Raw genomic sequence first — 16,080 nt, forward strand, 5'->3', positions numbered from 1 at the left:
TAAAAAAAGACAATCCAAAAGCACTTACGAAAAACATGAAAATGGAAACAACGCAGCTGACAAAAATGCTGGAAGCTGATAAAAAAACTGGGCAGCTTTCCGAGAAGTGCAGTCCCATGAGGCAGCACTGAACAGCTTGGGTGTTTAACAGAGCTGGCAACAAAGGCAGAATAAATCATTTGTAAGCAAAAAAAAATCTGAATTTACATGTTTGATATTATTAGGCCCAAATTCCTAGGTCTCCTAATATAAATTATTCACTCTTAACTGTTAGTTTTAGGCATTCATTTCCTTTGTGCAAAGTGAAAGTAAAACATGACATACTTTCAAGCACATATCTTTGTTCACACAACATTCTGTGTACCTGTTTAGATGTAGGAGATTGACTACTCATTTTTTACATTTATTTATTCAGCTAGCACCTTATCCAAAGTGAATTACAGCCCAAATCTTAATTTTTTTTTGTAATTCTGTACGTGAAGTACAGGTAACGTTATGCACTCAGTGTCAAATCAGTGAAAGTCTACACACTTGTGCTATACAGATCAACACAGTAGCCATCAGAACCCCACATTGCTCTTTTTAACACTAGAAGCATCATGGCCGACACCAATTGGTGTTGTCTTTTTAAACCTTTAATTATTTCCTCACTGACCTTCCTTGACTTTTCCTACTTTGCTGCACTGCAAATATACATGTTGTAATTCTGAAATTCTATTCTGAAAACACGATTTCTGATATTCTTGTTACATTATGGACCCCCTACTAGTGCCACAAGCAATATCATTGAACGTTGCTATCCAGGTGTGAATTGCTGTCTCTCTCTCCTCCAGCACACACTTGACTGCATTTGCAAATTCTCTTCGCTTTGAAAAATCCAATCTAGCCACCTTTATAAAGGGTATGGATTGTTAATAACAAACTATGAATTATTGCCTCTCTCTTCTCCAGACAACCATACAATAATCACAGAAAATGTCATTTATAATCACTCAAATTTTTTAGTACATACCCTGTATAATAAAATAAATTATGATAGGCTAATCTAAAAACGATCGGCACTCCAGATATATCAGTTAGTTAAAAAAAAACACATAAAATCACATGAAATTTCACTACAATGTTTTCATAAAACTTAGAATACAAAGTATACCACCAGCATCAATTTGATGTGGGAAAAGGAGAACATGCGAAGTGGTGAATAGTGGATGAGGTGATAAACTACTAAAAGGCAGAGTGTTAAGGGTAGCTTACTCGCATTGTTTTCACAGACATATCAGACTTGACAATGCATGCAAACGTGAGAATGAACTTTCTTTATTAAAATGGAAAGATGGTTACAGCATTGTACTTCTTCATGAATGAGGTGCCTTTTAGAAAATAAAATATGATTTAAGAAACCATACTAAAATGCTGGCATATGTACTGAATCACATCTAAACATGGTTTTACGGCAGATACGTACAGAAGCAATGAAAGCTTACATTTTATTTTTGCATTTGCATGAATTGCTAGATATGCAGTGACTGTGGAAATGTGAGAAAGTTGCATCCAGCACTGTGCACTTTAGATGCAGCATTCTCCATCCACAATTTGTCACCTCAAACGTAATGTTTTCACACAACTTGGAATAAAAAGGATGTAGACAGAATCAAAGTGTAGCAAGTGTCTGAGAGCTGCAAAGCTCAGTATACGAAGTACACAGCCAGCACAAATTTGCCACAGGTAAAGGAGAAAATACAAGATAGCACATTGGGATAGCACGTTCTGTATGTAAAAAGGTCAGATCTGAAGAGCACATAACACGTCAAATTGATACTGGCTGCATACTTTGTATTCCAATGTGAATGAAAACATTACAATGCACAGACACTGTATACCTGGAAATGTATGCAAACATAAGAATAAACAATCAGCTTTCTTTGCTTGTGTATGCATAACTATGTAAAACTGTATGTGTATGCAATTCAATACATGTGAATGTGTATATGTGAGTCAATACCTGTGCAAGAGTTTCAATATAGCTATACTCAAATCATATTTTTTCTAAAAAGGCACGTCATTTGTGGCAAAGTTACATGTTCTAATGATACTTCAATGTTCATAAAGAAAGCCCAGTGTTCATTCTCACATTTGCACATATTGTTAGAGTCTGCCATGTCTGTGTAGACATTGCGAGTGAGCCTCCTTCCAACACTGTCACCATTATTTGCAGCTTGCTGCATCCACAATGTGCCACCTTGCATGTTATCCTCTCTTCATGTCAAACTGATACTGGTGGTATACTTTGTGTTACAAGTTTTGCAAAAATATTGCATTCCAAATTAATGGCAAAATGATGTACTTTTTTTAGCTAACTGAAATAACTGTAGCACCAACAGTTTCCAAATTAGCCTTTTATCTTTTTATTTCATGTACTGAAAAAATTTTTAAAAATATATTTTTTTTGTTATTACTGTATAGTTGTCTAGAGGAGAGTAAAACACCCATTCACATTTGGATAACAACATACAATACATGCAAATGTGTGTATGATATATCCGCTGTGAGGGATGACCGGCCAAATATTCCGGTCCACACCTCCAGGCCGCCAGATGGAGCCCTCCCAGCAGCATGGAAGGTCCCCTAATTCCAGCAGGGCATTATGGACATTGTAGTTTTTATAAACAACCCTGCTGGATACCGTGGAGACCACCAGGAGCTGCTGTAGGGAGGATTACAGAGTGCTATGTGCCCTATAACCCGGAAGTGCGTCATGATCACATGGCCAGAAGGAACGATGTGCTTCCGGGTTGAAGAAAAGGACTTTTAATCTGACCCGGAAGTGATGAGGACTTATGGATTGTTGGGCTGGTTCCACTTCCGGGTCAGGGGATATAAAAGGACTGTGGGAAAGCCCAGACACTGAGCTGAGCTGGGAGGAAGGGTGGCTAAGTGTCTGGGAGAGGAGGACTGAGATTATTGTGTTGATTAATTAGAGAATTGTATCGTATGAGTAGTGTGGAGTGGAGGGTGCTTTGTGCACGTATTTATAATAAAAATAAGAAAAGTTATACTTTTACCTGGTGTTTGGCAAGGTACCTGAGGGTTCAAGGGAGCATTACCGCCCCCTACTGTTACACTGCGTGCATTTCAAAATAACTGAACTCAAATAATTTTCTTTTTCTAAAAGGCATTTCGTTCATAACCAAGTACCACATTGTATTGATCCTTCCATTTTTATGAAGAAAGCCCACGGTTCATTCTCGCATTTATGTACATTGTCAGGTCTGGCAAGACTGTGAAAACTCAGAAACCAAGTCACTTCACTTGCAGCACGCTTCATTAAAAAGTGCCATCTTACTTGTTTTTCTTCAAGATGTCAAACTGGTGCTGGCAGTGTACTTTGCATTTAAAGTGTGTGAAAACGTTTTACTGCAATTTCAATTGAGATCATTTTTAGCTAACTGAAATAACTGGAGCACCGACAGACTGTGTAAAGTTTTCTAATCAGTTTGTCATGCCAATTGTCCTTTATTATTCCAAGAAATATGGCTGTAATGTTTGTAGACTATTCATACAGAAAAGTATTCATTTTATTTATTATATTATGTACCCAGTTGATTGAAAAATGTTGTTCTGCTTTTTACGATTAAATACTGAAGCATTTTATGCTGATTCAGGGAAAAAAACTTTGGAACTACTCATGTCATTCTTGTTTTCAGTAGCATGAAGCAGCTCAAAGTTGGATAATGCATGCTCAATAAAACTAAAATCTATGTAAAGTGTCACCATAAAAAATAGTTTATATTTCATGTATTATTTTATGTACCCATTTGATTAAAATGTGTTGTTTTGCTTTTCAGTGATAAATACTAAAACAGTTTCCTGTCCCGCAGCTGTGCAACCTCAAGCTTTTCTTTTAATTCATAACATATGCTTACATTTAAAGTGAAAATATATTCAAACAATATATTCTGTGTGCCAAGAAAATATTTATTTTTATGTTCACTTAAGCTATATTAAGCTGTCTATGGTTTTAGGGGATAGGGCAGTAGGGTCGCATTATTAGGATGCTGAGCTGAAAGGTAATTAGTGAGAACTAAAGAATTCAACGCCACTTGGCATAGTCTTGGAAATTATAGTACTGAAAAAATGTGCAGTGGTTCTGAAGTTAGCATCTTCATAAAAGTTTAGTGAACTATACCTCCTCAAAAATTAGATTTTACAAAGTTGGGGTCACCTTGTTATACATATAATTATATACAAGAATTAGACATCTCTGGTCAAACTGCATGTTTTATCAAATTTCAGCTTTTACAGAGTACAGACTTAAACATGACATATTTGTAAATATTTTAATGCAAAATTACTACGCATTTGCTGAATTTCACAGATTGGAAAAAAACATAAAATACTACAGATGTTTGGGCACTTCTCTAGCTGATTTATTAATACTATTTTAAGACTTAAAGTTAATTAGTTCATGAAACCTAAAATAAATTGGCTGAAAATAATTCTCGGGTTGTATTCATGCTCTGATCCATCTACCTTCTTGGGATGTTGTGTAGACACTCGGCTATTATGGACATCTCCAAGCAGCTGACCCATGACTTAAAAAATAAAATTTCATGATACTTACAAATTAGAGAGATGCTATAAAAAGGTATCTAAATGTTTCCATCCTGCCACAAACAATGTAAACCCAAAAAGAATGTTTGATAAAAGTTTACAAACATTGGTTAGATAGGGAAAGCAAAATTCACAAATCTTGCAGAAAATCATAGCAAACAGCTGGGGTACACAATAAACCTTATAATAGAAACTTTAAAATGCTTGATATTTCAGCAAGATGATGGTTCATAGTATACTTCAAAATCAGCCTTGAATATTTACAGACATGAAAGAATAAAACTTCAAAATGGCTTCTACAGTTCCCAAACTTGAATACTATTAAGATTTAGAGGAAAATCTCAAATTAGAACATTACTGAGTTAGAAGAGTTCTGCAAGGAGATGTATGTAAAATCTTTTAATATAGTAATGCAAAGACTCTTAGCTGGTTACAAGAAATGTTTATAAGCTGACATTTCTGCCAAGAAAAGCCTTACTAAGTACTGACTGACAGAGAGCCCAAATGTTTGTACGTGGATATTTTCACAATTTTATTTTTAACAATTAAGTTCAACTAAGCATTATAACATGTGGAAATATGTCATGTCTAAGTTGTAAACTGCAGATTTTGGGTTCACTTAGAGATGTAATAAATCATGCTGTTTGAACAAAGGCCCCAAAACATCTGCATAAAAATAAGCCAGTAAGCTGACGGAGATCTGTTTGAACTCCTAGGTGAATTATTGCATGTCGAGTCCTAAGGTGTACCTTCCACCAGAGACAGTGGCCAGATTCCAAGACAATGTCAATCTATTATAGATCTACGCACACACACATACACACAAACACACATTCATTACATTTTCAGCAATAATCCTTCACCTAGTATGCTTGCCAACAATGAAGGAATTGTCACGGTCACCTTGCTTAACAGGCGCAGAGGACAGGAGAAGGTGGCCAATCAGAAAACACACAACTCCAAAGGGCAAAACAGAAAGGACAAAACCATTTCAAAAGATGGTTTTCTCCTCCCTATAAAAATTTTACATGGATCAGCCACTGTAACAAGGCTCAACTTAGCCTGTAATAGTCTGTGAGGTTATTTACTTGCAAAAAATCCAAGTTACTCATCCTGAAGAAGGCAGGCGGGCTCTGTGAGAGTCCGGCTCATCAAAACTGACAGATGTGCTGTGATATACCACTTGCCAGGACATTTAAATTATACCTCTAGCTTGATACCCTGGGGCTGGAAATATTTTGCTTGGTTTGGTTAAGGAATACTGTACATGAAATTATGTTTGGTTTATGAAAGGGTTTAACCGAGATTTGGGTTTGCTAAATGATTAGCAGGGGAAGGCATTTTGCAAGGTTTTGAACATACTGAACAGAGAGAATAGCTGTTGATTTAATTGTTATTTTGTCTAATACTGGACTTATTATGGCAGCTTTCCCTCATTGATCTTTCTTTGATCCTGATAGCTTTAATGGACCTGAAAAGAAGCCAGAAATGAAGATTGTACTGCCTCAGAATAACATGAATTATTAATTTGCCGCCTAAAACAAAAAATGATATTACTTGACCTGCTCACTTGAACAAAATGTACAAACCCTGGTAGCAGAAGGGACAGTTGCCATGCAGAGGTCACCCAATTCTATTATTTGCAAAATCTAAGCTGGCATCAGAAAGACTTGTAGATTTAAGATGTTACTGCAGTGTCTGACACCCTTCATCAGAAGCATACCTTGAAGGGAATCTGATTCCTTCATCTGCAGAGAGGAATCACAGTGTCAGCCACTTAAATGAGTGTGGTTGCTGTCACCCCCTTGACAGGTAAATGAAAGCCAGAGGTTTCACAACTAGCATACATTTCGATGGAAGAAGACAACGGTCAATTCTCGGCTTACATACCAATAAATCATTCTTTAGTTAAATGGATGCTGGCTGTCAAGGTGATCATAGCCCAGAGCATGGTACAGTACAACCAGACTCCTTCCTCTTTAAACATGGGCAATTTTACTTACACAGATTTTTTGAGACAGGTGTTTTTTTTTTGAGAGTGGCTATCACACAGGTTAAAAATAAAAAAAATAATAATTTTGTAACACACCAATGTTTTTATTACACCACTTTGTACACTTAAAAATTATGTCACCAAGTCCCTCCATCTCTAAATGTGAGATTCCACACATCAACAGCAGAGAATGGCAGTGTATGTTTGTTTGGGAAAACACTGACACATTGCAAGCAGGAAAAGAGAAGAAAGACTCAACAGTGAGCTAAAGTAAAGGTCATTTGACATGGGCATGTTCTGCATGAGATGGGGTTGATTTTCTAGAACACCACATTTTTAATTTCCCTTCATAAATTTGCTAGACACATTTACTGTACATTGTCAAGATTTAGTAAGTAATTGTCTGATTCTGGCATGGGCTATATAGTTCTCTCAAACTGACCTCATGGCCACAAGGCTGCCACAGCCTTGAATGTAATACAGAACTGAAAACCTTAATCTAATTTTTTAAACACAAAGATGAGAAGAAATGCATCTTTCCCAGGAATACCATTGCCACCTGCTGTGAAAAATTGCATTAAGTATGTAATCTTAGGAGCATTATGGTTCATTGTCCTGCCAACCTTTTTGCATGTCAAGCAACACAAACACTATGGGCCTTACCTTCTCTTGGTACTGGCGACGGGATGAATCCAGAGACTGAATCAACGCTGTGGCATGCCCAATAAACATGGCATAGCATGTGGCCCCCACGATCATGCTCAGCATGGTTAGCCAAATGTCAGACATACTTTCTGGAGCCTGGCGTCCGTACCCAATACACAGCATGTGGCTCATTGCCTTAAAGAGGGCAAAGGAGTACAGCTCGCTCCATGTATTGTTCTGCAGAAAGAATTAGAACAAAAGAGATAAGCTAACAGTAAATAAAAAAAATGTACATAGATATGAGGAAACTGCAGAATAAATGACTATAGTATTCACTAAACAAGACACTGGTCCTTGTCAGTTAGTAATGCATTTACACCCTACTAACGTTGTCAAGGTTATGCAACAGAGGAATCTGCAAATTGGTAACTAAAAAGGCAATAGCAAACTAGGAGTGGCACCCTTCTGCATCAGAGGTTATGGTAACATCCAAGCATTGAAACTCTGACAGTATCACCACATGCTCGAACTCAGCAGATGGGAGATGAGAGGGTATGGAGAAGAGCAAGACAGAAAGAAAAAGTGATCTTGTAGACCATGAGCTCCTCTAAGTCGCTGATTGACTGAGAAGTTGAAAATAAAAAATTGACCTTCACACTGTAGGGGAAGACTATAATACACTTCCAGCTTGGAACTTCCACTGTCTGTGCTGTAGACTGATGGAACTAAAGTTGAGCATTTTATTCACAATCTCTAAAGGTATGCATAGGAAAAACGTTAAATATTTGGAAATAAGTATATCTTGTTGCTGTTAAGTATGGGGTTTAAACTGTTTTACTTTGAGATTATATGGAACAGGAAATACTGTATTGTGCAGGTACAAGGGTGACTGCATTCACAAACAAATCCTATAAACTCATGTCACCAAGTTAGTGAAGGAATCTCATGTTCCTTCTCAGACAGAAAGATGAGATTATATTTGAAATTAACCATATTTATAACTTCCTAGATTTCTCCCCTGCAACAGCTTCTAAACGTGCAACATTCTACAGCATTAAACAGTGCTTAAGTAGAACTGAAATCAGATACAGCTTCTTGTACCCTGCCAAACTGAAAGTGGTTATTGAAGATCAGTTTTACATTTTTAGTTCACCAGACAAAGCAGATAAAGAGCTGAGAAAACTGATCCCGACTTTCTTTTGAAATACGCAATCATGAGTCACACTGTGTTCTGGCAAGGCAAAGAAGATTCTACTTGAAGCTTGCATTCTGGACCTTTTGTAATGCGACATTTACCGTAACTTTATATTTTATTTATTTTAATTTATTTTATATTTTACTTCTTTTTGGTGATCCCTTTCCTTTTCTAATTTTTTTGGTAGCAATTACACTGCACAACAAAAATTTTGCTTCTTGAACACTGTTGGGTGTTTCTTATAGATTTTTGGGTGCTCAAAACTTACCCATCATGTACCATTTCAGAGAAATCTTCAGTTTTGTCATGATTTTTTCTTATATTTGTATCCAAACATTTTTGCTCCCATAAGTGACTTATCAAAAACGGTTTTGTGCAAACTGAGCATGTCCAGGCATGGAATCAGGCCAGGGTGGAAGCTGTGCTGTGGAAGTTGACATCCTGGGCATTCCTGGGTAGGTCTGAATGAGCTTGACGCTGTCTCAGCATGCTATTAAGGCGGCTTGCATACACCGATCCTGCTGATTTGGTTAATATGTCAATGTGTATGTATAGTATCAGTATAGTAAAGTGTAGTATCTGTAGCAATGTAACAGCAAGTAAGCTTGATGCTATAGACATTTTGGTGTCGGGTGATATGTCTCGTCAATGTTGTAACAGCCACTATACATTCTGCCATGTCTATGGCGAATATACATTTGCGCCTCAGAGACGATGGATGATTGCTTATCATCTGTATTTCGGCTGCAAAATTGGTGATCAAGACAAGGAATGGCCACCTCACATTTGCTGTGCGACATGTGCTGTCAGTCTGAGAGCCTGGCTCAGAGGCACTCGAAAGGCGATGCCGTTTGCTGTTCCGATGATATGGCGAGAACAGAAAGACCATGTGACGGACTGTTACTTCTGTTTGACTAATGTGTCTGGTTTCTTTGCCAAAAACAAGAGATCAATTGAATATCCTAATCTGCCTTCAGCAATGAGACCCGTGCCACATGACGACAGTCTTCCAATTCCGAAACCACCAGAGGATTGGAACTTAGACGAACCAGATGAAGAAACTGCAATGCAGGGTTCTGACAGTGACATTGACCCGGATTTTGAACCGTGCTCATCAGGCGATCCACATCTGATAACACAGTCCGAATTGAACGATTTGGTCAGAGATTTGGGTCTGTCAAAAGCAAAAGCTGAGCTGCTGGGTTCAAGACTGCAGGAATGGTGTTTGCTATCACCAGATATGAAAATTTCTGTGTTTCAAGGCTGACATCATGATAAAACCAATTTTTTTGCACAAGTTGACAGTCTCTGTTTCTGTTGTGACATTGAAGGATTGTTCTCAGCCTTGGGTTGTGATCACAACCCAGAAAAGTGGCGTCTCTTCATTGATTCATCAATGTTAAGCCTGAAAGCTGTTCTGCTACACAATGGCAATGTTTATCCTTCAGTACCTGTTGGCTATGCAGCACACATGAAAGAAACGTATGAGAATATGGAACTGTTGCTGAAGCACGTCCAGTATAGCAGGTACAACTGGAATATCTGTGGAGATCTTAAAGTCGTTGCTCTGTTACGAGGACTGCAGCTTGGCTATACAAAGTACTGTTGTTTCATCTGTGAATGGGACAGCCATGCCAAAGAGTCACACTATTCTCGACAGAACTGGCCACTCCGTAAAAAGTTAGTTCTAAGACAGAAAAATGTGACACCTGAATCGCTTGTCGACCCAGCAAAGATATTTTTGCCTCCTCTTCACATAAAACTGTGGCGAAGGTTTTCGTTATTTAAGACAGATGTTCCCAAGAATAACTGACGCCAAGATCAAAGAGGGCATTTTTGTTTACTCCCAGATCAGACATGTTATGAGTGACAAGCGGTTTGAAGATCTGCTAGTTAGGCCGGAAAAAATTGCCTGGAAAGCCTTCAAAGACGTTGTTGAACATTTTCTGGGCAATTACAGAGCCCCAAACTACATTCAGCTGGTAGACAAACTTCTCAAAGCATACAAGACAATGAAGTGCAACATGTCACTCAAGATTCATTTCCTCCACTGACACTTGAACTTCTTCCCCACAAATATCGGTGCTGTCAGTGACGAACACGGTGAAAGGTTTCACCAGGACATTGCTACAATGGAGAAACGATACCAGGGCAACTGGAATCCATTAATGCTTGCTGACTACTGTTGGACACTGCTACGTGATGCATCAGACATTGAATACAAAAGAAAATCAGGAGCAAAACACTTTTAATTCTGTTGAGTTTAATAGCTTATGCGAAACATAAATGAGACTAAATACGTTATTGTCAGTAAACATATAATTCTCTATTTCTGAGAGTTCCTACGTGATGCAGTAAAACCAAAACTATATTTGTGCATAAGGTACCTGTCACAATCAGCAAAAACTTTTCAGGAAGCAAGACTTTTCAAAAAAATTGTTGTGCAGTGTTATTATATTGATATTTCTTTCATTAATTATACACATATTTTGGCAGCTTATTGGCTACAGCTTGGCTAATTGGTTATGGAAAATTAAACAGCTATTGACAATTTGTTTATGTTTCAGCTATTTTACTGAAATTTCTTCCATTTAAAGTAACCAACTATTGCCTACTATTAAGCTTTAATTAAGTAGCCAGCCTTTTACAGCTCTTTAGCATCATATCATTGGTCTATTATACGAGGGCAATCCCAAAAGTAAGGTCTCCTATTTTTTTAGAAATACAAATAACTGTTTATTTTCAATAATGTTTACATCATTTTAAAGGTTAAAGACTTATTTATTTTTCTTCATAATCGCCATTTCGGTCTATGCATTTTTGTAGACGCTGTGGTAGTCTTAGAATGCCCATGTCATACCAGCTTGCCACCATGTCCTTCAGGAAGCGTTGAACCTCATCTTTCACCTCTTCGTCAGAGCAGAATCGCCTTCCGGACAAATGTTCTTTCAACTTAGGGAACAGGTGGTAGTCAATGGGTGCCAAGTCCGGACTATAGGGTGGGTGGGTGATGAAGTTCCAACCGCCGATCTTTACGCATGTTTTCCTCAACCTTCACGACTGTCTCGTTGGAAATTGACGGTCTCCTGCGCGAACTTCGCACTTGGCGGTAGCGTTCAACGGGAGCTCCATTTTCAAGGGCTGCCAAGCCAAGATTGAGCATCCCAGAGAAGACACACATGCTTGTTTGGGAGTGGAGGAAGCACCAATCACAACAGTGTGGCCAACAGCCGTACGAACAGTTTCTCTACGTCCCCACCGCTTTGGAGACCTTACTTTTAGGATTGCCCTCGTATTTGGACTGTTTAAGATTGTATCTTTAATCTATTGTATTTGGACTGTATCTTCACAAGATATCTCAGTTTTAACCTTCTCCACACCGCTGCTGGGGGTTCATTTCGCTCTAGACGTGCTCCTTCTCTTGACATGTCAGAGGACGGGGACCTTGCAAAGTGTGGTTTGCCTCACCAGCAGAGGCACATTGTGTTTGGAAGACTTGGGGGTAGAGAGAAAGGATCAATGCTATTTCTGTTTTATCCCTTATAACACAATTATTGTTAGTGCCAACATAACAATACGCACCATACAGTAGCAACATCACTTGGCAATAATATGAAAAATATGTCAAAGCTATCATATGTAACAATGACTAACTTAACCCAAGACTGCAAAATGTCAACAAAAGATGACCAAATAGTGAACTTTGTGAGCTGGAACGTTAAGGTTTTTAATCATGAATTAAAGAGAAAGAAAGCACTCTCCCATTTAACAAATCTAAATGCCAAGATAGTATTTTTACAGGAGACTCGCCTGTTAAGCAAGGACCAGTTTCGGTTGCAGAGAGAGTGGTCTGGCCATATTTTTCACTCTAGCTATACAAAGAAAACCAGGGGTGTGGGAATCTTAATTCACAGAACTATTCCATTTGTAGGGTCAGATGCAATATCTGATTCTGAAGGGTGATATGTCATGGTGAAAGGCAATTTATCTAATACTAAAATGATTTTGATTAATATCTATGCACCTAACGTGAACGATAGAGCTTTCTTCCGAAATATATTTGCATCTCTCCCTAATGTGAACACTCACAAAATTATAATGGCCGGAGACTTTAATTGTGTTTTAAATCCAGACCAGGATAGATCCTCAGATACAACAGTGATAACATCTAATACTGCAAGGATAATTACACAGTTTGTAATGGATCATAACTTATCAGAACCATGGAGGTTTTGAAATCCTAACCTAAGAGCATACTCATTCTTCTTACCCATACATCATTGTTACTCAAGAATTTATTACTTCCTCATAGACAATAATTTTTTGCCCACTATCAAATCTTGTAAGTACAAAGCTATTGTTATCTCTGACCATGCCCCTCTGATCATGGACCTTAAAGTGCTACGTCCTACACACTCATCTTGTTGCTGGTGTCTTAACCCCCTGTCATTAGTTAATGAGAACTGCACAGAATTCATATCCAAGCAAATGATTATTTTCTTCAGACAAATGCACCCTCAGAGGTCTCAGCGGGTATACTCTGGGAAACTCTGAATGCATTTTTAAGAGGTCAGATTATTTTATATCTTTCTCTCAAAAATAAATTGGAAACCAAGAAGGCATCTGAGTTAAATAGCAAAATTACCAGAATAGATCTAGAATACACCAGGTCTCCAAATGAGGCATTTTATAGGGAAAGACATGTCTTGCAATCACAATTTAACCTCTAAACTACTATAGAAATGGAGCAGCTTATCTTTATATCGCGACATCATTATTATGAACACAGAGAGAAGGCCAATAACATTTTAGTCCAATAAATCCACAAGCAGGAAGTCTATAATGCAATAATAGCGATTTACAACACAGACAGAGATAAAATTATTGACCATAAAAATATAACTTACACATTTAGAGAGTACTATAAGTCTTTATATTCTACTCAGTTTAAAGAAGATAAGACACAATTTAATGAGTTCTTTGATTCATTACAGATACCATAGCTAGATACTCTTAGTGCTGCGGAACTGGATAAACCTCTGACACTTTCAGAATTACTAGATGCTATAAACTCAATTCAAAGTGGAAAAGCATCCGGTCCTAATGGCTACCCAGTGGAATTTTATAAAAAAAAAATTTTAATAAGTTAGCTCCACTATTATTAGCAACATTTATAGAAACTATAGACAAAAAATTCTACTTTACACCTTTTGCCAAGCATTAATTACCATCTTTCCTAAGAAAAACAAGGACCCACTACAATGTGCATCATACAGGACAATCTCTCTTCTGAAAAACAATGTTAAAATACTCTCCAAAGTTCTAGCCAGAAGGACTGAGAAAGTGCTTCATTCTGTAATATCACAAGACCAAACTGGATTTTTTAAAGGCAGACACTTAACTAATAACCTTTGACGTTTGTTTAATTTAATATATTCACCCATTATATTTAACACCCCAGATTTTATTATCTTTAGATGCAGAAAATGCTTTTGATATGGTTGGATAGGACTACCTATTCACCACATTGCACAAATTTGGGTTGAGCCCAAAGCATACGTGCATAGATAAAACTATTCTATACTAGTCTAGAAGCCTCAGTTCATATTAACAACATTATTTCAGACAACTAGAACATGGTACTCAACAACGATGCCCCGATCACCTTTGGTTTTTGTAATCGCCATTGAACCATTGGCTGTATACTTTCGAAATGGTAAAGCATATTCTCAAAGAAGTACTTGAACAATTAATATCACTATATGCAGACAATATGGTACTGTATATATCTGACCCACAAAATCATTTAATAAAATCTTTCAGTACCTCTTTACATTCCCTGCTCTGTGCCCCAGTTAATACAAACTACCGTCATTACATTAATAATCCAATTGCCCTTCATTCTCTCAAAAATATTGAACCAATATAGGAAGCACTTTAAGACAGAAAAGCTTTTATCTGTTGCACCTCTACATGACAACCACCTTTTTCCACCCTCTCAAATATATATACTATTTAATGTCTGGAAAATGTCCAGGATCAAAACACTTAGAGACTTGTACATACAGTCATATAAAAAAGTTTGAGAACCCCTCTCAGCCTGCATAATAATTTACTCTACTTTCAACAAAAAAGATAACAGTGGTATGTCTTTCATTTCCTAGGAACATCTAAGTACTGGGATGTTTTCCGAACAAAGATTTTTAGTGAAGCAGTATTTAGTTGTATGAAATTAAATCAAATGTGAAAAACTGGCTGTGTAAAAATTTGGGTACCCTTGTAATTTTGCTGATTTGAATGCAAGTAACTGCTCAAAACTTATTACTTGCAACACCAAATTGGTTGGATTAGCTCGTTAAGCCTTGAACTCCATAAACAGGTGTATCCAATCATGAGAAAAGGTATTTAAGGTGGTCAATTGCAAGTTGTGCTTCCCTTTGACTCTCCTCTGAAGAGTGACAGCATGGGATCCTCAAAGCAACTCTCAAAAGATCTGAAAACAAAGATTGTTGAGTCTCATGGTTGAGGGGAAGGCTACAAAAAGCTATCTCAGAGGTTTAAACTGTCAGTTTCAACTGTAAGGAATCAGGAAATGGAAGGCCACAGGCACAGTTGCTGTTAAACCCAGCAGGTCTGGCAGACCAAGAAAAATACAGGAGTGGCATATGCGCAGGATTGTGAGAATGGTTACAGACAACCCACAGATCACCTCGAAAGACCTGCAAGAACATCTTGCTGCAGATGGTGTATCTGTACATCGTTCTACAATTCAGCGCAATTTGCACAAAGAACATCTGTATGGCAGGGTGATGAGAAAGAAGCCCTTTCTGCACTCACGCCACAAACAGAGTCGCTTGTTGTATGCAAATGCTCATTTAGACAAGCCAGATTCATTTTGGAATAAAGTGCTTTGGACTGATGAGACAAAAATTGAGTTATTTGGTCATAACAAAAAGCGCTTTGCATGGCGGAAGAAGAACACCGCAGTCCAAGAAAAACACCTGCTACCTGCTGTCAAATTTGGTGGAGGTTGCATCATGCTGTGGGGCTGTGTGGCTAGTTCAGGGACTGGGGCCCTTGTTAAAGTCGAGGGTCAGATAAATTCAACCCAATATCAAAAAAATCTTCAGGATAATGTTCAAGCATCAGTCACAAAGTTGAAGTTACGCAGGGGTTAGACATTTCAACAAGACAATGACCCAAAACACAGTTCGAAATCTACAAAGGCATTCATACAGAGGGAGAAGTACAATGTTCTAGAATGGCTGTCACAGTCCCCTGACTTGAATATCATCGAAAATCTATGGGATGATTTGAAGCAGGCTGTCCATGCTCGGCAGCTATCTAATTTAACTGAACTGGAGAGATTTTGTATGGAAGAATGGTCAAAAATATCTCCATCCAGAATCCAGACACTCATCAATGGCTATAGGAGGTGTCTGGAGGCTGTTATATTTGCAAAAGGAGGCTCAACTAAGTATTGATGTAATATCTCTGTTGGGGTGCCCAAATTTATGCACCTGTTTAATTTTGTTATGATGCATATTGCATATTTTCTGTTAATCTAATAAACTTAATATCACTGCTGAAACACTACTGTTTCCATAAGGCATGTAAGATATTAAAAGGAAGTTGC

At 37.7% G+C, this 16,080-nt stretch overlaps 1 protein-coding gene across 1 annotated transcript in view; it reads right to left on the minus strand.

Moving 5' to 3' along the window:
• hcn2b (hyperpolarization activated cyclic nucleotide-gated potassium channel 2b) overlaps window positions 1-16,080 on the minus strand; it is a 102,334-nt gene that overhangs the window by 29,466 nt on the left and 56,788 nt on the right. Inside the window, 1 exon segment of the mRNA XM_028816226.2 lies at window positions 7,268-7,486. Within this exon segment, the coding sequence (XP_028672059.1) occupies window positions 7,268-7,486 (219 nt within the window).

This window comes from Erpetoichthys calabaricus, chromosome 12 (assembly GCF_900747795.2).
Source record: "Erpetoichthys calabaricus chromosome 12, fErpCal1.3, whole genome shotgun sequence".
NCBI classification, from domain to species: Eukaryota; Metazoa; Chordata; class Cladistia; order Polypteriformes; family Polypteridae; genus Erpetoichthys; species Erpetoichthys calabaricus.